This window comes from Syngnathus acus, chromosome 5 (genome assembly GCF_901709675.1).
Source record: "Syngnathus acus chromosome 5, fSynAcu1.2, whole genome shotgun sequence".
Classification (NCBI taxonomy): Eukaryota; Metazoa; Chordata; class Actinopteri; order Syngnathiformes; family Syngnathidae; genus Syngnathus; species Syngnathus acus.
The window spans coordinates 5,149,281-5,169,063 of NC_051091.1; the positions used below are offsets into that span (position 1 = coordinate 5,149,281).

Genomic DNA, 19,783 nt, shown 5'->3' on the forward strand with positions numbered 1-19,783 from the left:
AGCCATCAAAGCAATTCAAAGCATATCAAAGCTAAAAGACAAAGGAAAAAAAGTAACAGCGGCCAACCAGCACCCCCAATACAAGAGAACACCCCAAAACACACAAAATAGCCTCCACGGGGTCCATCGACAGGTGTAAGGGCAGTCCAGTTCAACGGCGCCCAATGGACCATGGTCGTGAATCGGTGAAAACATCACAAAGCAGGCAAACGTGTGAGCAGCGTCCCGGGCACCCAGCCGGGGCACGTGCAGATGGTCACCACGGGGCTAGCATGGCGAAAGTCGTTGGTACCGACGAGCACCAGTTGCGCCAGAAAGAAGTTAGACTAGTGTTGCTCATTTCCAGTCATGGCCGGCAGATCGAACAGTAGGTGGGCTGCGCTTTTTGTTTTCACTTTCATTTTATAAAATGTGGCATTCTTTAGTTTCCTCCTCTTATTTAGTGTTTAAATCCCCTCATTGTTGTTTTTTTGTCAATTTACAGGCTTTGTTGTGATTCCGCATGATTGTTTATTCCCTTTTTATTTTTTTTCCTGCAATCGATCAATCGGATTGTCCGCTGAAAGAGCCGCTCGGCGCTGAGCTGTCAGCGTGCACCATAATGCAAAGACTAATCCCGCTAAACCTCACAGATTGGGATTACGACCGAGGCGGGAATGGGACTGTTATTCTGAGTAGTACCGCAACTGGCCTGACACTCAGATGTGGGTCTGTAGTTTTGTGCCACTAGCTAGAGGACAGGAGGTCATTGGAGAGATGAAGAGAAGTTTTAACCCACTTTCTCCTCATCGTAGCCAAACGCAACAGAAGATATTAGCGCACAATCCACTGGCGTTTATATATGAGGAAATTCATTATTTTCACTAGTTGTAGCTCACTATGTGGCCTGTGACAAAGTGCCTTTGACACAATGGCGGGAGAAACATCTGCAAAAGAAATTGAGGAAAAGCAGCAGAGAATGTTCGCCACAAGCCATTTGACACAATTTCCCCCCATAAAGAAAAAGTTCTTTTTTTTTTTTAAAACTCCAGGAAGCCACGAGACAGCCGACTTTGTGAATAATAGATGAAAGCTGCTATTTTTTGATGGCCATTACATCAATGCAGTAGAAGAGAGGATTGTGATTGTGCGCTCGGCTCAAGTTGAATTAGGGTGAGGTGTGAAAGAGTACAATACAAGTTGTAAACGAGGGTGCAGGTGAGGGAATGAAGGCAGGTGCCTTCGCCTTCATGCTATTCCCTATATTTTTGTTGTCGTGCTAAATCGGTGCTTGTTCCTTTCGTTTGTTCTAAACTCCTCCCTGCTGTCCTTTCACTGGCGTCTTTTGTGTACAGGCGACTTAATTGTGGCTCCCAAGAGGATTGTTGCCTTACTTTGCTCTGCCTCCATTTCTCCAGCATTTATAACTTTGTTGTGTGTGCGAGGCGGGTAGTGAAAACAAATGTTTGGATTGAAATTGCACAGAGTGACTTTTGGCAAATGTGAGGGTGAAAATGCAATCCGACGCCACAACACTAATGATAGTTGATGATGATACAAATATATGAGATCACCTGAAGTTAAGCAAATGAACTGCACAGCAGCTCTTCACCATTGCAAACAGCAGCAATTAGAATAAATAATAATCAATTGTTAGCCCATAGCATAATTGACTAATTGTTTTTGTGATGATTTTAAAATAGTTTTTTGATTGGTTATCAAAATGATCAATTCATTCAGTAATTAATTAGTTGTGGATGAATCGATTAAACGTTGCGCAGCTAGGTTACAATAACTGTAATAATTAAATCAAACATTAGTTCTTTGCAAAGTGAAATATATATTCTTAATTCCCACATGTGCCTGGTGAAATGAAGCAAATGCAATATGCATTTATACTTGATGCAGAATAATAGCAGTAACAACTTGTTGACTTGGTCGCATCTTTAGTGGTGAACTATTGAGATGAGACTCTTTCAGCGCCTTAATATGATCATCTTTATCGTAACATGGAATATAATATTAATTTTCCCCACTTTCCTGTATCTTTTAAACAATTGTTTTATATCACACCGTGTCACATATCTCCGTAGCAGCTTTGTGGTGCGCTACCCTTGTGCCACTTGTGTGCTGCATTCTTCAGGTCGCGACTGATTTAAGGTGGGAAGCGCGGGCTCCGTGCCGGTGCTGGGGGAGCCATAATGTCAGCTTGATTAGGCAGGAACACTTGTCACCTCCACGGGCAGATGGAAAGCCAACTCCACCATAAAAGTGAGGATGTAGCCGCGAGCTTGACAAAGGGAGGGATGAAATGTTTGATCCCCCCGATCCGGCAGCCGCGGTGGGGTCACGGGGGCAGCGAGACCTCACAGCTGTACGCAAATGAAGCACCCGTGTCGCTTCCACGCGGCGCGCCAGTGTGCAGACCAACGCGTGGAGGTTGAGGAACGACACGAGTGGGCTGCCGTTGGTCTCAATGGATGAGGGCTGCGCTCGTTTCCCGATATTAAGATACCATTTTTCCTCATCCACATTTCTTCAGAAAGACAACTATAATTTATTTATTTATTTAATATAACTTTTTAATGATAATTTAACTTTTTTTTTGTAACATGCTGTTGGAAGTCACTGTTGTAAAGATGAAGATTCTCGGACGGCTCAGCTATCCACTGGTGAGAAAAGTTGTCATTTGCTTTAGCTGTAGTTGTAACAGTGGGAGTATTGCGAAATCCTTTTGGTTGACGCTTGCGTCACCTGCTCTTGTTTTGAACCTTGAAAAATTGTTTTGTTCTGTCATTGCTGTCTATGGAATAGTATTGTAGTACTATTATCCAAATTTGTATTATTTTTTTATTTTTTTATAGTGATTTATTGTCACTGTAGCCAGATTGTACTGAGGAGCCTGGGCAGAAATGTCTATAATGTTATTTGCTGTCCAACTATTCAGTGATCATCCATCACATTAACTGTCTAAAGCGGCCCTCAACAAAGGGAAAACATGACCTTGGAACTGTCTTTTATGGATCTCGTTTCCCGTCTTTTTGTCGTCCCCCTCTTTGAGCAAGTGGCGTGCAGCGGATTTAATTCCCTTTCTGTGGAATTGCATCTTAGTGTTGAAACTGAGAGGGTGACTTGACAAATAGAAAGACAGACTGTGCGGTAATATGGAAAGGTAAGCTGAGGAACAGATGGCCTGCCATTCACCTCTGCACAATGGAAACTGCACCTGAACTGAGCAGTTCACTCGTCATTTGAGTCTCCCAACTCTCACAATGGAGCCACTGTCGCCGACACAGTTGCGTCGTTCCTTCTCAATATATAATTAGCGTGTAATTGTCGTCTAAACGTAGACGCCAAATACGATCGTATCTAGTCTCTAAAATCTAAACCATCAGCAGTGTATAATGAATGAGCCACTCGTTACAAATGAGTCAGGAACTTGATTCCAAACTTGAGCAATACATAATTTAAGCAACATGTCTCCACAGGACTTTTCCTACGATGACACCAAATTGGAGTTCAATGTGGATGCCCCCAATGGTGTCGTCATGGAGGGCTACCTCTTCAAGAGAGCCAGCAATGCTTTTAAGACCTGGAACAGGTAAAGCCTGACCTACTTGAAAATATTGGACGGTAACTGCAATACTTTGCTTTTACCTGTTTTAATTTCCCCTAACTTCATTCCCCCCTCTCCCCACAAGGCGATGGTTTTCCATACAGAACAGCCAGCTGGTCTACCAAAAGAAACTTAAGGTACATTTAGGCTTTGTGAATGTATCTCATTCAGTGGTATGAGTTTTGTGAAGATGAATTTTGATCTCAAGCTGTCACAAAAATTCTAACTGTGACGCTGCTCTCCTCCAATAACAGGACTCGTTGACGGTGGTAGTGGAGGACCTGAGGCTGTGCTCCGTCAAACCGTGTGAAGATAACGAGAGGAGGTTCTGTTTCGAGGTGGTTTCACCCACCAAGTAAGTGTAAATATGTACAGTGTGGCCCAACACACAGTTACTCATATTAGTTCCGTTGCAAGTCACCATCAAGTAATTTCGTCATCTCATGTTACAAACCTAACATTGTGTCATAAGCACACATTATGATTCAACTAATAGCAGTTCAGTTGTGTGGAATGTGAAAAGTTGCTCTCCATCCCCTTGTAGAAGCTGCATGCTACAGGCTGAGTCGGAAAAACTGAGGCAGGCTTGGATCCAAGCGGTTCAAGCAAGCATTGCCTCAGCTTATAAAGACATCGCTGACAACTACTACATTGAGGTATGAATCAGGGTAGCGCCGTGTAATTAACTCTGAGCCACATTGTTTGAACTGTAATTATATTTTTCGTATCCCTTGTCTCCATAGCGCCTGGATCGCACAGCCTCACCTTCCACTAGCAGCATCGACTCAGCCAGCGAGCCCAGGGACAGGGGGGAGAGGGCGGATAAGGCAGTTCGGGGAGGTGGTGAAGGCCTCCTCCAGAGGGTGCAGAACTTGCCGGGCAATGAATTGTGCTGTGACTGCGGCCAGAGTGCTCCCTGCTGGGCCTCCATCAACCTCGGAGTGCTGCTGTGCATCGAGTGCTCCGGGATCCACAGGTTCACCTTCTGACTCTATGCAAAAAAATTGTCCCAACTGTGAGATAGACTCAATGCATAGTAATAAAAATCAGTCGGTTTTTATGTATCATTTTTTTTCAAGAAGGTCTTTTAGCACTATTATTGCTCTAAAGGGGTAAACTAAGTCATTTTCTTTCATTTTATATACCTTAATGTGTAATTTCGATATGTTCAGAGATAAAGATGTAAGATAATTAAAGTAGTCAGACACCTACAAATAAATGACCAATACAATGAAAAAAAGTCTCATTTGGCATTCAACTTTTTCTTCCAGGAGTCTCGGCGTCCATTGCTCTAAAGTACGATCACTGACTCTTGACTCATGGGAGCCAGAACTACTCAAGGTAAGTCGTTCTTCTGTTTGTGTTGTTCATTAAACTTCGAGTTATGAAATTCCAGCAATTTCCTAAGTGGGAAAGTTGGTAAATGCAAGCAAAGCGAGGGTTAACATTATCGAGCATTATTATTTGAGTGAAATTCTTCTTTCTTGCTCTTGTGTTCAGCTGATGTGTGAACTAGGCAACACTGTGATCAATCAAATTTATGAGGGAGCCTGTGAAGAACTCGGGGTAAAAAAGCCCGCACCATCCAGTACAAGGTCAGTGTTTGAACCAGGATATCACTACTTGCCATAAACAAATTTAAAAAATGTCCACTTTCTTGCTCCAGACAGGAGAAAGAAGCCTGGATTAAGTCCAAATATGTGGAGAAACGCTTCCTAAAGAAGATGAGCGGGAGCGAGGCGTTGGTGGAAGGTGAAAGGAAGTCCCGACCGTGGACGGTGAAGAAGTGCCAGCGACACAACAGCTCGGTCCGGGCACCTAAAAAAGTCCGCAGGAAATATCACCGCTACGAGCCCGGCAGTGCCTCACCTGCCAATCTCTCAGCAGGTGAGTTGGGCAACAAACCTTGTGGCTGTTTTGTCACGATGAGCCACTTCAGAACTTACTCGAGTCTTTAATTCTTGTGAACGTTCGGCAGCAGCGGCAGCCAAGTTTCGCCGGGATTCCCTGTTCTGTCCGGATGAGCTGGACTCCCTCTTCTCCTACTTTGACACGGGCTCAGGTCCTCGCAGTAAGTCCACTTGGTATCACTCCAGCGGGGCCATACGTTGCCCGCCCTTTGACTCAACTTATTAAAAGTGAAATCAAAAGATGGCGCACGAGGAGGTATCTTATGTAATAATTAACGTGTCCGCGGTTTGGCATGTTTTGGCCCCGCAGGCCTGAGTAGCGACAGCGGCCTGGGAGGAAGCACTGACGGCAGCACCGACATCCTGGTGTTTGGTTCTGTGGTGGACAGCGTCACCGAAGAAGGTACGTTGAGGATCCCTGCTCTTTTCACATGACTTTTAAAATTGTCATTTGCATTGCAACGAGCTGAACCTTTGTTGCTGCTCTTTGCCGCCAGACGAGGAATCAGAAGAGTCCTCCAGTGGCGAGGTCGAAATTGAACAGGAAGTACCATCAGACCCTGAGGATGCCAGGGAGATCCATCCCGGCGCGCTGCTCCACCGCTCGTCCCGTCTGCACAATTTGCCCCTCATGGCGGAGGCGCTGGCTCACGGCGCCGACGTTCACGCTCCAAGTGAGGAGGAGGATGGGAAAACGCCACTCATACAGGCCGTAATGGGGGTAAGGAGAACCTTGTTTTGCGAGGGGAGGGGGATTTTGAGAGCAGCATTTCTAATGTGCACTTCTCTGTCAGGGCTCTCTGATAGCTTGTGAGTTCCTGCTTCAGAATGGAGCTGATGTCAACCAGAGGGACATGAGGGGGAGAGGCCCATTGCATCACGCCACCTACCTGGGACACACTGGGTATGAGGACGTATTATGTGTCACTAAGTGATTTCCTTCCCGGAAATAGGGAATACTCATACTTCAAGCATCTCGTATTTGTGTTGTCCTGCAGCCAGGTGTGTCTGTTTCTGAAGAGAGGTGCGTCGCAGACAGAGGTGGACGAGCAGGGCTACGACCCGCTCAGCATCGCTGTGCAGGCCGCCAATGCAGACATCGTCACCCTGTGAGTGAGCTTGCATTTTTTTCCAGGATTGGCCAAAGGATAGCTCAGGGGGCTGCATATGGGCCGTTCCATTCTCCATCATTCATCTGGACCATTGAACACTTCTCGTTGCATTAATTCAGCTGGGTTACTTTGTAGTCCAAATTTATTATTAGTTTAGTTCATTAACTGTTTGATGTATTGTAAAAAAAAACAAAAGTGTATATGTATATATATATATAATTTTTTTTTTTTTTTTTTTTTAAATAAAATCGTCTTAAAATGGTTAAATGAAATCACTGGTTAAAAAAATTATACTTGGGTGAAATAAGATCTGAAAATAGCATGAATTATTATATCATTCAACTAAAACACTACACTATACATTTTAGTAAACAAGGTTACATATGACGTTAAGTAATTGATTATTTAATTTAATTAATTTTATATATAATAATGATTTGTGTCAAGACGGGCCCAAAGTCAGCTGGGATAGGCTCCGGCGATCCTGATAAGGACAACAGTCATTAAAAAATGAAATGTATATATAAATATAGAGGATAGATGGATATGACAAGAAAATGAAGCAAAAAAAAAAATGCTCATCTCATTTGTTGGTCTCTGTCCCGTCTGTCCTTCCAGCCTGCGTTTGGCACGGATGAATGAGGAGATGCGAGAGGCAGAAGCCCCCCTGGGACAACCAGGTCAATACCCCAGCACCAGCCCCACTGAACAGCAGTACAGGAAGTGCATCCAAGAGTTCATCTGCCTCACCATAGAGGAATTCTAGCCTCTCTAGATATAGAGTTCTCCTCTAGACACTGATGTCAGCTAGATTGAGGCTCACGGGCAACACAAACCCCCTGAAGGACCTTTTCTAACTCTTACTGGCTAAACTGCCCTCATTCACCTCTAATTTTCTGCTAGTTTCTGCTCACCATTCCACCCTAGCCACATCACACCAAGTCAAATGACATCTGCTTGTTGGTGTTCTGCTAACATCCTCTCACGCTGCGGTTTAACCTCTAGGACTGTCGTGTCGCGGCATTAACCCAGAGCGAACCATTTCTCCTCAGCTTGAGGTGTAAATAGTCTCATTTATAAGCGCTTCACCGGGTGTGATGTGGCATGAGGCCATTAACATTCATGAAAGAACAAAATGCGTCTAAAGCGGTGTCAGGGAGGGATGTAAGAGTAAAACTGTGACAAAAAGAGGAGAAGAAAGCCTCGTCTGCTTTGTAGAGTGAGGACTGAATATAACATTATAATACATTTCTGTAAAAGAAAAAAAACTCTCGCTAAAATGAAGTATGGATTTTTCATGTCAACCAGTTCCTCATAATTTGATTTTGTCAGCCAAGCCCTGTCGTTGTTCAAACTTAATTTTGGGGTTGTTTAGCTGACAAAATACAAAAGAGAGTAATGCGCCGTCTCTTCCTGCTGCTTGCTTTATTTACCAGTGTCAGTCTGTGCATTTGGTCCAAAGGGCTTCATCCAGAATTAAAGCACTTCTTAATACCAACACTATCACATTTTCAATTATAGAAATCATCAATACTATACAACAGAAACAAATGACATAAAGGCAGAGGCCTTACTAACCAATACTACTATGGCGGACATTTTGTGCATTATTATAGCTGTTTGCAATGGTCAAGAGTGCTAATGATAGTGAAATGACATCATCAACATAGTTGGAGGTTATGTTACAGTATAGGCAGGCTCAGTTTCTGCAGATATGTATTTCCTATTGCTAACTGAACATTTCATTCAGTTGCCATAGAGACATACTGCTAAAAACTGTGCCTGAGGTTTTTCTTTTGGATATGATAATTGAATTTTTAATATTTATTACGCAGGACTGTAATCATTCAAAATGAATATTGCCTTCCCCCGCCATTCGCTGGGGATGATGAATAGCAAAAAACAGTAATAGACCGAAAAGGTCAATACTGTAATTGCCGTTGGTTGCCACAAGATGGCAGAAAAGCATTTTTGTCTCATAAAGCTCCTCCTCGAACTTCAACATAGTTCCTCGGTGACAACTGCAAAAATGTCGCAGGATAATGCCAATACAATATTTTTCTGTTTGAAAACACAACAATACTGAATCAAGAAAATAATTTGTGACGAGCTACAGGAAGAGACGTTACAGAGAGGCTGTTAACGTTGTCAAGAATAGTCAATGCTTCATTTTTTTGAGTGCTAATACTGTGCACTTTTCCTATTTTCAGTATTATAATTTTATTATGTCATAGTTTGTTTTCAGGTAATCTTTCTTTTCTCAAGTTATCGTCTGTTCTCTGCCTGTCTGTCTATTTTATTTGTCTTCCCAGAGGAGCCGTGCAATGCATTCACTGATGCAGTTTATTATATTCCGTTAATGATTGTCTTTTTAGTCTTGAAATATTACTCGGAGACAAAAGTGTTTTTGATGGTAACTCGATGATAGCAGTCGTAGAACCCCAATTTCTTCACGTTTTCGGAATGTGGAAAGGCCTTACGTTACGTTTGATGATCCAATAATCAGCATTCAGCACTGAGAGATTTTCTGAGTTTATGGAAAGAAATGTATTTAGTTGACGGACTTTCATTCATTGTTGCATTTTATGGTGAGGAGGTGATAAACCCATAAAACGTGAGCTCAGTGGTCGGACGTAGCAGTTCGGAAGAATTTTGACTTCCCTGGAAAGCGAATGTGCTGCTCACTGCCCTTTAGTGAACAACAAAACAACTTCATGGCTATATAACCACACCTGCATTTACTATACTTGTAAATACGTTTCCATGTTACAATATCTGTATCAGTGAGATTATGGCGCACATTTTCCGGACATGTTTACACACTTTGTTAGGCTCCGATGCCGAATAGCCGACAGTGTTCTCTGCATGCTTTGTGGGCGAGTCAACACGATTGCCGCTCCTAGCATGCTGTGATATTTTTCTACCGTTTTGATCACATTGTGCAGTGCAGTCCTGTGGAATAAGCATGTACCAACGTGACCTCTCTAATGTCACAGTCAAAATCCTTTCCACAAGCAGTAATTTCATATTTTTTGTGCTTTTAGTTTCCTCTGCCAAAGACTTTTGAAGGGAAAGTGTCCGACCTTGTATTATATCACAGGTTTGTTTTTGTTTGGTTTTTCTTCAACGTGAAACAATTTCTGAGTAGATGCAGCTTAGTGCTACGATGCTTTGTGAAGTGACAAGAGTGGTAGAAACACTGTTGGTATGCTCACATGATTCAAAACAGAACTGAGATTCGCACATGGCAATAGTTACAGACTGCAAGTAGTACAAGTTTAGGGGCGAGTGCGAGCGACGCCCTCGAGGAAGTGTTCAGTGTCGTGTCCATTGTGTGTGTTGACATAGGAGTGGTAAAAAAGGTGCTGTAAATAGTACACTCGTGTAATTCAACTCCATGCTTGCCTCTCAGAGGGTCCATAGCGGGTCGTGTCGCTCGGATCTGTTTCATGTTTGTCTTTTGATTCTCTTTCCAAAAACACCCAACAGTCTTGGAAATTGTTATTTCATGTCTTTAGACACACTGAGGTGAACAAAAAAAAAAAAAAGAGGAATACAATAAAAGTGAGAAACTCTTCATGAACTAACCCAGTCTGTACTTGCTTTCATTTCTCTTGTTCTCTTGCATTCTCTCGGCATTGTAGCATTATTTAAATTAGTTGCAAATTGATCCATTTTTCAATATTTGATTTCAGTGATTGCTCTGTGTTGGGAGACTGCTGCTTTTCAAATCTGCTCTGGAGTGGCCAACCTTTCCTAGAAACACTGGACTTATTCAAAGCATTAAAACAGGCTTATGAAAGTGAGCCGTAGCGTATTTAAATGCTTCATTTTAAAATTAAAATTCACTTTAGTGCTCAGTATCAAGCGGTGCAGGGGTTTTAGGCCCGCAGCACTTCTGTGTGCCTTGAATAATTCAGCGTCTTCACTTGTAAAACATTCATGTGACCTCACAAGATTTTTTTTTAGTTTTTTTTTTTTTAACACCAACTATGAAATTTTTACTCACTTGCCAGGACTGTTTCAAAGCGTCATTTAATATTCAAGGAAAGACAGCGTGGGACACTAACTGACATGTCATTGCTTTTCTCACCGCAGGGGTTGCCAAGGGCAGCAGAAGGGTTAAATCCTTACCACGGGATAGAGTGAGTGAAGCATCCTGGGCCGTCTCTTTGATACGTAGTAGTGTAGAGGGACACTTTGGTTCTTTCGGTGTGTTTTGTCAGGGGTCTTTTGGTCTGTCTGTCTGGGGCAAAACATCTGGAGCCTGCTTGTCTTTTTGCAAAACATCACATACTTGAGGTCTTTATGTAATCACTCGTGTTTTTTGTTTGTTTTTTAAAGCACACAAGCGCTTAGTGTACCATCCACTCCACTGCTACATTTGAATACTAAACATGATGCGATCTGATTCATTGCCACCATACGAGAAATTAATTTGGTGTATGTAAATGATTCCCAACCACTGCTCTACAGCACATAACTTTGCTGTCCTGCAGGAAAATTATCCAATTCCTCTAAGTTGGTTTGAAAATGATTTATGTATTTTTCGTCTATCTAGGCCAGTGAATTACAGGCAGAACAATTAAATGCTCCTCCACTAGATGGCAGAAGGGCGACAAACCCCATTCATGCACCAGAATGGTAAATTTGTGAGTAAATTGAGACATAGTCATCATTATTTAAGTCTGTTGCACATATTTGTGTGCCTTTTTTTGTTTAGTGGAGTGCCATAAATTGGATTAGCAAGTGCCTCGGCCCAATAAATATTGGGAAACTACTGATATAGTTAACAAATAATGAACAGGATGCTCCCCACTCTCTTCCTAAGTATTTTCTTTTCTTCTGACCAAAATCGACTGTGTTGCTAGATGTGGTAGAGCTGTCGTGTTTTCTCTTCAAAACAAATCACATGCTGCTGGGCTATGGGTGTGTCATGGTGCAAGCTTCATATTTTTCGTCCTCTTTTGGCAGCCACATCACAGCTGTAATGATGAAAACGCCTTGACTTTCAGGTGACATCTCCCGTGGTGAAGTCTTTCGCGAGTTTTCTCTTCTCGCATCTCTCCAGCCCGAGAAGCTGAGGAGGAGAAGTCTCCAGTTCAGCCGCTGCGAGAAACCTTAAGGGAACTTTTCACCGCCTCATCATCATCTTACAGTTTGGAAGCCAGCGCTTAGTATATACTCAAGATGGATGTAGGTCAAAACGTGACTTCTGTGCATTTATCCAAATGGCTGACCTATTTCTATTCAGATGTTTGGATATCAGAAGGATCGTTAAAGGCAAACATGGGAAACAATAGGACTATTGCAGCTTTCATATTAAAATGTCAGTCAAACTTTTCCAAGGAAGTCAAATATTTGTTGCCATAATAAATGACCATTCAATGAAACACCACACCCTCTGACTTCAGTCCAGTTTTTTTGCAATATTTGCCCCCTGAATGGATTTTACTCCCATTATTAATGCACAAGTTGCGCTCATGCCACCTGTGTCTTTTGTATACCCGCTCTGTGGTATGGAAACTGTTGGGGCCTGAATTTCCCCACCCCCGGGATCAATAAATGTTCAATCAATCAATCAATCAAACATTCAATCAATCAAAAATGGCAGGTGACTAGCACTATATTTGAACTGCTGCCACACAAATGTTGACAAACATTGTGGTGTATATTTTTCGATGCTGTAACGCCGCCACACCGAATGATGGCGCTAATGAACCTTCTGAGCATTTTTAGACACGCCCTGACGGGACGCGAAGAATACATCCGGAATTGAGTTTTTCTGTTCCGCTACTAAGCTACTCTTTCGGCGGTGTCTTCGTCCTATCGGTTTGGGGTCTGATCGCTGAGACTACGGCCCAAATTCGTATCCAGGCCCGAATCCCCATTTTCACTAGGGTCTCTGGAGAGGTATGTCCAATACAACACATAATAAGAAACTCGTGCAACTCTTACTACGAAGCGCCATGGCTGCTAGCATTAGCCATATAAGCGCAGCACTGGCCTGTGATAGCCTTTGGTAGCTAATTAGTGTTTACACACCAGATTCGGTATGGGCTTCACCGTAAAGGGTAGTCTTAACGGTTGTTTTGTGATAATGGAGTCACACGTTAAAACGTTAATTTAGCCGATTTGCTTCGAGGTTTTGCATGTCGCCACTCTTAGATGACACGAGTGAGAACGCAACGAGCCTCGCGTGACGCAAGTTCGGCAAACATCAGTGTCGGTTTCATTCTACCTCTGTTTGGTGTAGGATCCCTAACCCTACCCCCTATATATTTTTAATTCCCTCTAAGAAACAACATGAGAAGAAACATTTTCACATTGCTTGGTGGTCATATTGCCTTCAATCTGTGTTTGCCTGTTCTTTTTTTGTCAACAGATGAGCAACACCGGGAACAAGAGAGCTCCAACCACAGCCACTCAGCGACTTAAGCAGGATTACCTCAGGATAAAGAAAGACCCTGTGCCTTACATCTGTGCTGAGCCTCTGCCTTCTAACATCTTAGAATGGTACGCTCCCCATCCTTATACCACACTTATGTGTTTCGGGGTACATTTCATATTTTAGACTTGCAACAAGTCGATGACATCAGGTCAAACCGAAGTTGACAATATTCAAAAGCTACTGATCCCTACCAAGAAGGTTTTCTTGTCTTACTTCAAATGTAGTAGCACATGCAACGTTTTCTCTTGTTTCCTGCAGGCACTATGTGGTGAGAGGTCCTGAAAAAACTCCTTATGAAGGTAAAAAAAAAAAAAAAATTCTGTCAGGTTAATTACTGGTCTCATGATTAATGTGCTATAGTAGGCGTTCAGCAGTTATCGAAAAGTGGTTTCCATGTGTCATACGTAATTATCGCACTGGTATTTTTGGTTTTCTGGCGCCACATGACCTTGACTTTCAGGATATTGCATCTTTGAAATAAAAAAAAAAAGGATGCGTCAAGTTGTGATGAGTGTGTACTAAACTCATAAATCAAAAGAAGAGAGACTTCCAATGTGCTGTTTTGCGAAGTTTTCACACGTCACAGTAAACATTTTCATCACATTAGCAGTGGAGCTGGTGCTGCTGTTTCAGTTCATCTTAACCTTTTGAACCCAACAGTCGTTCATTATTGAGTAAAACGTCTTATTATATCTTATGTGTTCATAGTTGCTCTTTAACTCAGCAAGAATATATTTTATCCGGATTAATCAAATCTAATTTCATACAAATTTCACACTGCTAGAATTAAATTGTTTATTCTAATAATCGAATTTTTCCAACTTGTGTTCCTAATAGGAGGTTACTATCACGGAAAACTCATATTTCCTCGGGAATTCCCCTTTAAACCACCAAGTATCTACATGATAACCCCCAACGGCAGATTTAAATGTAATACAAGGTAAGCGGATGTGTTCCTTGTTTTTTTTTTTTTTTTAGTTTTTTATTACTGGACTCACAGTAGTGTCACGTTGCCGTGCTGTAACGTTCCATTTGAACCCACAGGCTATGTCTGTCCATCACGGACTTCCACCCGGACACTTGGAACCCGGCGTGGTCCGTCTCCACCATCCTCACAGGACTGCTCAGCTTCATGGTGGAGAAAGGACCCACCCTGGGCAGCATTGAGACCTCAGACCACACGGTGAGCCCAGACAAACGAGCGTGATCAAGCACAGTGCAGCCTTATTACAATACAGTGCTATTTTATTTTTATTTCCAGAAAAGACAACTCTCAGCCCAAAGCCTCGCCTTCAACCTGAAGGACAAAGTCTTTTGTGAATTGTTCCCTGAGGTTGTGGAGGTGAGCCATCTCAACCTCGATATTTTCAGTGTTGGGCTAAACCATTTCTGATATTACAATTGCAATTTAAAAATAAAAAAAAATTGGACATTTATTTTTTTCTCCCAGCTCCTCTTTCAATCTCACTCCAATATTCTGCATTTAAAAGATGATTTGAATTTGGGTTAATTGATCAGCCCTGTTCCTTAGCTTTGCTTATTTGTTGTTCTGAATTGCTGTTTATGTTCCGTCGCCAGGAGATGAAGCAAAAACAGAAATTGCAGGAAGAGCTAAACGCCCGCACTCAACCGCTCCCCCTACCCGACGTGGTGCCCGACGGCGACCCCCAGCAGGCTCATTACGGCCTCCCCGCCCTCAACGGAGGTCCCATCCCACTCGGCGGCGGCAACCCCGCCCAGGGCCTGCAGCAACCCAATCGCAACCATGGACTTCTGGGTGGAGCCCTCGCCAACCTGTTTGTGATCGTCGGCTTCGCCGCCTTTGCCTACACGGTCAAGTACGTGCTGAGGAGCATAGCGCAGGATTGAGAGTTGGACTAACGTCAAGTGGATGGCGACGTCGTGTCCCGGGACCATCGGGGACTCTGGAGGACAGAAAGCAGCCCGGCTGTGACTGTGGAGGAGGGAAACCAACGTGGCTCATGGGTTTTGGAGGAACAAAGTCTTTTACTCCTCTGCTCACAAGTTGCTTTTGTGACTTTTTTTCCTCCTCTATTGGCAAACACATTTCCTCCTGCTTTTATTTGTTTTTGTCAGCAAAATGTTTACACAGAGAGGGAACAGCAGACGCCAAGATCACAGATCACAGTGACCTACTGAGGCACATCAGCAACTAGTTGGCAACCTTCAATTACCTCAGTCAAGCAGAATTGTTTTTTTGTTTCTCTTTTTTTTTTTTTTTTTTCTCTGACTTATTACACACCTCTGGCTAAAGTTAGTATTTTCTCAAGCACAAAAGGAAAGTCTTCATAGGCAAATGTATGAACCAGGAAGGTATGCCCCTCCCAAACACACACACACACACAAATCAAACAAAGCGACCGGAGTGGACGAACCAGCTTCCTCCAGTCAACCCATGAGCCAAAATCCGTTGTGAATTCGGGACCAGCGCAGTTTGGGTTTGGTTTAGCCAACCACTCTTGCATCGCTCTGTACATACGCGTCCAATTTTGAGAACGCGTGAAGCGAATCAATATTTGGTTCTGTATAGTTTCTTTCTGATCAGTTTTAATTTATAGACAAAGCCTTGGAGAGTGTAGTTGGACGACACAAAGTGTCCACATGACCGCTGATCATTGTACTGTTGTGCATTGCGTTTTAGTGAAGCTAGTGGACTTCTTTTTCTCACCAACCACACTTCCGAAATAAATGAATTATAAATGACGGTGTGTTTTTGTTTGATTGTGCAGCAAACTTGCCCTGTTGTCACACTTAAGATAAATGAGCCTGCATAGCGGCGCAGGGGTGTTTTATAAACCCACCAGTGTGACAAATTGCTCTCAAAGTATTTAAAAAGAATGACACTAAAGAATACAATCTAATTGTTTGAGTGGGCCACATAATCTTGGCCTTTGGCAAGTTATAGATAATGCAGTGCGATGACAAACTGAATGGATCTTATTTACAACCAGTGGCGCTTCTGCACTGAATTACTCCCTTGGCGAGACTATTTCTATTTCAGTTTATTTTATGTCTGGGAGGGGGTACTTATTGTCATGGGTTGACTTAGTCTGATATGGCTGCTGTTAGAATTAGTACTACTACTAACTTCCTGATCAACAAAGCATCTTCTACAACCCTAACCCACCCTACTTTGAAACTCTAACCCTAGCTTTAAACCCTAACTCTCTTCACTCTACACTACTAGATTTCACCACCATATGGGCCACCTTATGTATTTACGCATAAATACTTGCATTTGTTTGCATATGCAGACAAAGCGAGGTTCCAATTCTAAAAAGCACAATCAGGTACATGCTCATTCTGGGGATCGAACCAAGTTCTTACCGAGCAAGAGCCCACGTCACGAACCAGTCGGCTATTTCAAGTTGGCAGCCTTTGGCCGTCTGCACTCTTTTGTACTAGTGATGTGCATTCCAGTTCTTTCCATTGAACTGTATCTTTTTTTTTTTTTTACCTAATAACAGGCCTCTTCATTAGGGAAATATCATGGTCAAAGGTCACAGGTATCAAACTCCAGTCCTCGGGGCCGCGTTCCAACATGTTTTCCAAGTGACCCTCGTTAAGCGCACCTGCGTGAAAAGTTTTAGCTGCTTTCACGTTCCGCAGGAGCTAAAACTTTTCACGCAGGTGCACTTAACGAGGGAATCACACGGACACTCCATTAGGTACGCCGCCATTTTCAAGTGTAACTAATAACATGCCACTTTATTAGGGAAATATCATGGTCAAAGGTCACAGGTGTCAAGCTCTAGTCCTCGGGGCCGCGTTCCAACATGTTTTCCAAGTGACCCTCGTTAAGCGCACCTGCGTGAAAAGTTTTAGCTTCTTTCACGTTCCGCAGGAGCTAAAACTTTTCACGCAGGTGCACTTAACGAGGGAATCACACGGACACTCCATTAGGTACACCGCCATTTTCAAGTGTACCTAATAACATGCCACTTTATTAGGGAAATATCATGGTCAAAGCTTAAATGAAAGTGAAAAGTGCCACACCCGCCCTCACCCCCACTTTCTGATTGGCTGTTTGATCTGTGACGTCACTCGGACACTCCATTAGGTACACCGCCATTTTAAGGGGTTCCTAATAACAGGTCAATTCATTAGGGAAAAATCAGGGTCAAAGCTTAAATGAAAGTGAAAAGTGCCACACCCGCCCTCACCCCCACTTTCTGATTGGCTGTTTGATCTGTGACGTCATTCGGACACTCTATTAGGTACACCGCCATTTTCAGGTTCGTTCACGATGATTCACGAGTGAGTGACAGACAGCGTTGCTGCTATGCCAGCCGACACACGTTATGCAGACATTGATGTTTTAATTTTGTATTTGTTGGATTGTAGTTGATGGTGTTATTATACCGAATGTGTTTGTGTTTGAATAAAAGGTTTAAAAAAAAAAATCCGTTATGCCGACATTTGTTATTTTAGGGGACACCAACTCATAACAACATAAAACATACATATTGTCGCTATAAAGCAGTTAACCAAAGGTCTGATTTTTATGTTTTAATTGGCGAATATAAAAACAAGGAATAAAACACCAGACAAGTTTTAACATAAATGTTTATTTAATAATAATAATATAATAATACAAGTAAATTCCAAACCAAAATTTCAAAAAAATATAAGAATAAAAGAAATAAAGCAAAAACCTAGGAGGTGGTGGGTTAAATCCTCAAGCGTGATGATCATGTCATGATCGTGCCAAAAACCGCTACCGTTTACATCATAACTCTTGATAAGGCAACAATCCCCGAGAGAATTATGAAACGCTATTCTGACTGCTCATTACAATAATATACACAGTAAATCAGTAAAGTCACTGTTATGAGCATTTAGGTGATAAAAGTGGAGGAGGTGTGCATGCTTCAGAAAACACATTGAGCAATAAGGTGCCGGAAGAGCAGATAAAGACCGCACTGCAACGGTTTTGTCTGCAGTTGCACGTGACAGAAAGTCAGCTGTGTGAACCGGCTATTGTACAAAGTCCAAGTTTGTCCCTAATCAAAATACTTTTAACCCTTACCTACTCTTCTAACTTGATGAATTTCAAATTTCTGTCACCCTAAAATATGATGACTATATTTAAAATTGTCATCATTTGAAACGTGATGACTATATTTAAAATGATCATTTGGGCACACTGACAGGCTGTTCTTAATTAAATTGTCAATTTAAAACCAAATTCTTAACACAATTTATGGAAAATTAATAAATAAATAAAATTATCATTTGGGCACACTGACATGCTTTTCTTAATCAAATCGTGAATTTAAAAAAAAATCTTGACACAACTTATGGAAAATGAATAGACTGCTTGTTGATCAGATCAAGTGGGAGGGTATTTTCCTTCTTTGTGTTGGCTGAATAAAATTCTTCCGGAAGGTGGTTGTGTTTACCTGAGCAGAATTCCCTGGAAGGGTGCTCACGTCACGTCACGTGTGGCTCGAGTCTTTAAGAGTCGCTTGCTACTCAGCAGCACTCAGAACACGCCTCAGCCGGCTCTGCAAGAACTTCCCATGGACACCCGGTAAGTTCTAAAGTCTCTTTGTGAAGTCTTTGTGTGTGATAAGTGTATTGACTGATAATTGCCATGTTTTCAAAGAGTGCCTTCGATCATGTCTCAAAATGAAGATCTGGAGTGTGTGGTGTGTTTCTACAACTACTCGCGCAGCGAGCGGATCCCACGCATGCTGCACTGCAGTCACACCTTCTGCGCTCCATGTCTGGAGAAACTGGCCAACGTGAACGGCGTGATCCGGACCATCTGCTGCCCACTGTGCCGCTGGGTCACCTGCACTCAGGCCAGTTTGACCCTGCCCGGGGCCTTGTGGGTCAATACCGAGATCTGGGATGAGATAGCAGTAAAGGAGCAGAAGAAGATCAGGACGAGGACGAGGGGAAATTCCGTGGAGGACTCGAACAAGCTCATCAGGCCAACGCTGTAAGTAGAAAATCATTTCTCACTGGAAAAGCTGTTTAAGCATATATTCCCTTGACATACATGTTAAACTTCAGTACTACTTGTAAAGCGCTCGATAAATGGAAAATATTCCCGGAAAATTTGAAAAACATCCAGAAGTCAATTATTGGGCCTGACACCTGAGCGGTCCAAGCATATGTAGGAGGGAGGCCATTTGAATCCAACAGTTGACAGTAATTGAGTTGTGAAAAAAAGAAAAAAAAAAACACGTATTCAACACATATTCGTTTCACTTGTGTGTTGAAGTCTTACTCGTGAAGGACAAAGTGTGCACCATTCTGATGAATGCTCAAAGAGCTTACTATATTGTCACGGTTCTTGTAAATATGAATATAAAAAAACATCTTTCTCTTTTTCTCCTCAGCTTGGATTCCAATCACATTGCTCTCAAGTCTACACTCCAAAAAATGTTCAACTGTATTGCAGTGCATGAGCAACATTTGCAGGCCACTGATGTTTCCAATGTCTTTTGACTTCCATTTGGACCAAGCCCATGTTTTTCTTTTTTTTTATTCAACTTGTATATAGTTTTTTAAGAAATGAAATTACTGTAAACCAACAAGCAAACATACTGTTTACTTATTATTTATACATGTTTATTGTTGTATACCATTGTCTACCTACACTTAAGTCCTTCAGAAGGAAACTTAACAGTGATGTGAATTTGTACTTTTCTGAATGGTGCTTAAATAAAAAATACTGTGAATA

General features: G+C 42.4%; 3 protein-coding genes across 8 annotated transcripts in view; all 3 read left to right on the plus strand.

Annotated features, from left to right (window-relative positions):
* Positions 1–12,015, plus strand: part of acap3b (ArfGAP with coiled-coil, ankyrin repeat and PH domains 3b) — a 34,938-nt gene extending 22,923 nt beyond the window's left edge. The window contains exons 11-26 of one of the 6 annotated variants that reach the window (XM_037251277.1): positions 3,468–3,580; positions 3,681–3,732; positions 3,850–3,950; positions 4,140–4,251; positions 4,339–4,571; positions 4,867–4,936; positions 5,096–5,190; positions 5,262–5,482; positions 5,577–5,666; positions 5,807–5,908; positions 6,003–6,226; positions 6,300–6,409; positions 6,504–6,614; positions 7,236–7,297; positions 10,716–10,762; positions 11,633–12,015. In XM_037251277.1, coding sequence (XP_037107172.1) covers positions 3,468–3,580; positions 3,681–3,732; positions 3,850–3,950; positions 4,140–4,251; positions 4,339–4,571; positions 4,867–4,936; positions 5,096–5,190; positions 5,262–5,482; positions 5,577–5,666; positions 5,807–5,908; positions 6,003–6,226; positions 6,300–6,409; positions 6,504–6,614; positions 7,236–7,297; positions 10,716–10,762; positions 11,633–11,701 — 1,812 coding nt within the window. In that variant the 3' untranslated portion in view covers positions 11,702–12,015. Of the gene's footprint in view, positions 1–3,467; positions 3,581–3,680; positions 3,733–3,849; positions 3,951–4,139; positions 4,252–4,338; positions 4,572–4,866; positions 4,937–5,095; positions 5,191–5,261; positions 5,483–5,573; positions 5,667–5,806; positions 5,909–6,002; positions 6,227–6,299; positions 6,410–6,503; positions 6,615–7,235; positions 7,298–10,715; positions 10,763–11,632 lie in introns of all 6 variants that reach the window. The other 5 variants (XM_037251276.1, XM_037251279.1, XM_037251281.1 and 2 more) reach the window with 5 other exon arrangements.
* Positions 12,016–12,376: 361 nt separating this feature from the next.
* ube2j2 (ubiquitin-conjugating enzyme E2, J2 (UBC6 homolog, yeast)) lies at positions 12,377–15,792 on the plus strand. The gene is made up of 7 exons (XM_037252162.1): positions 12,377–12,530; positions 13,003–13,133; positions 13,327–13,367; positions 13,906–14,008; positions 14,113–14,251; positions 14,330–14,410; positions 14,647–15,792. Exons 2-7 carry the CDS (start codon positions 13,003–13,005, stop codon positions 14,935–14,937), a joined length of 786 nt encoding a protein of 261 aa, XP_037108057.1. The 5' UTR covers positions 12,377–12,530; the 3' UTR covers positions 14,938–15,792.
* A 2,034-nt stretch (positions 15,793–17,826) lies between these two features.
* On the plus strand, positions 17,827–19,783 carry LOC119122997 (RING finger protein 224-like). The gene is made up of 3 exons (XM_037251743.1): positions 17,827–18,622; positions 18,698–19,036; positions 19,440–19,783. The coding sequence occupies exons 1-3, from the start codon at positions 18,612–18,614 to the stop codon at positions 19,546–19,548; spliced, it is 459 nt and encodes a 152-aa protein (XP_037107638.1). The 5' UTR covers positions 17,827–18,611; the 3' UTR covers positions 19,549–19,783.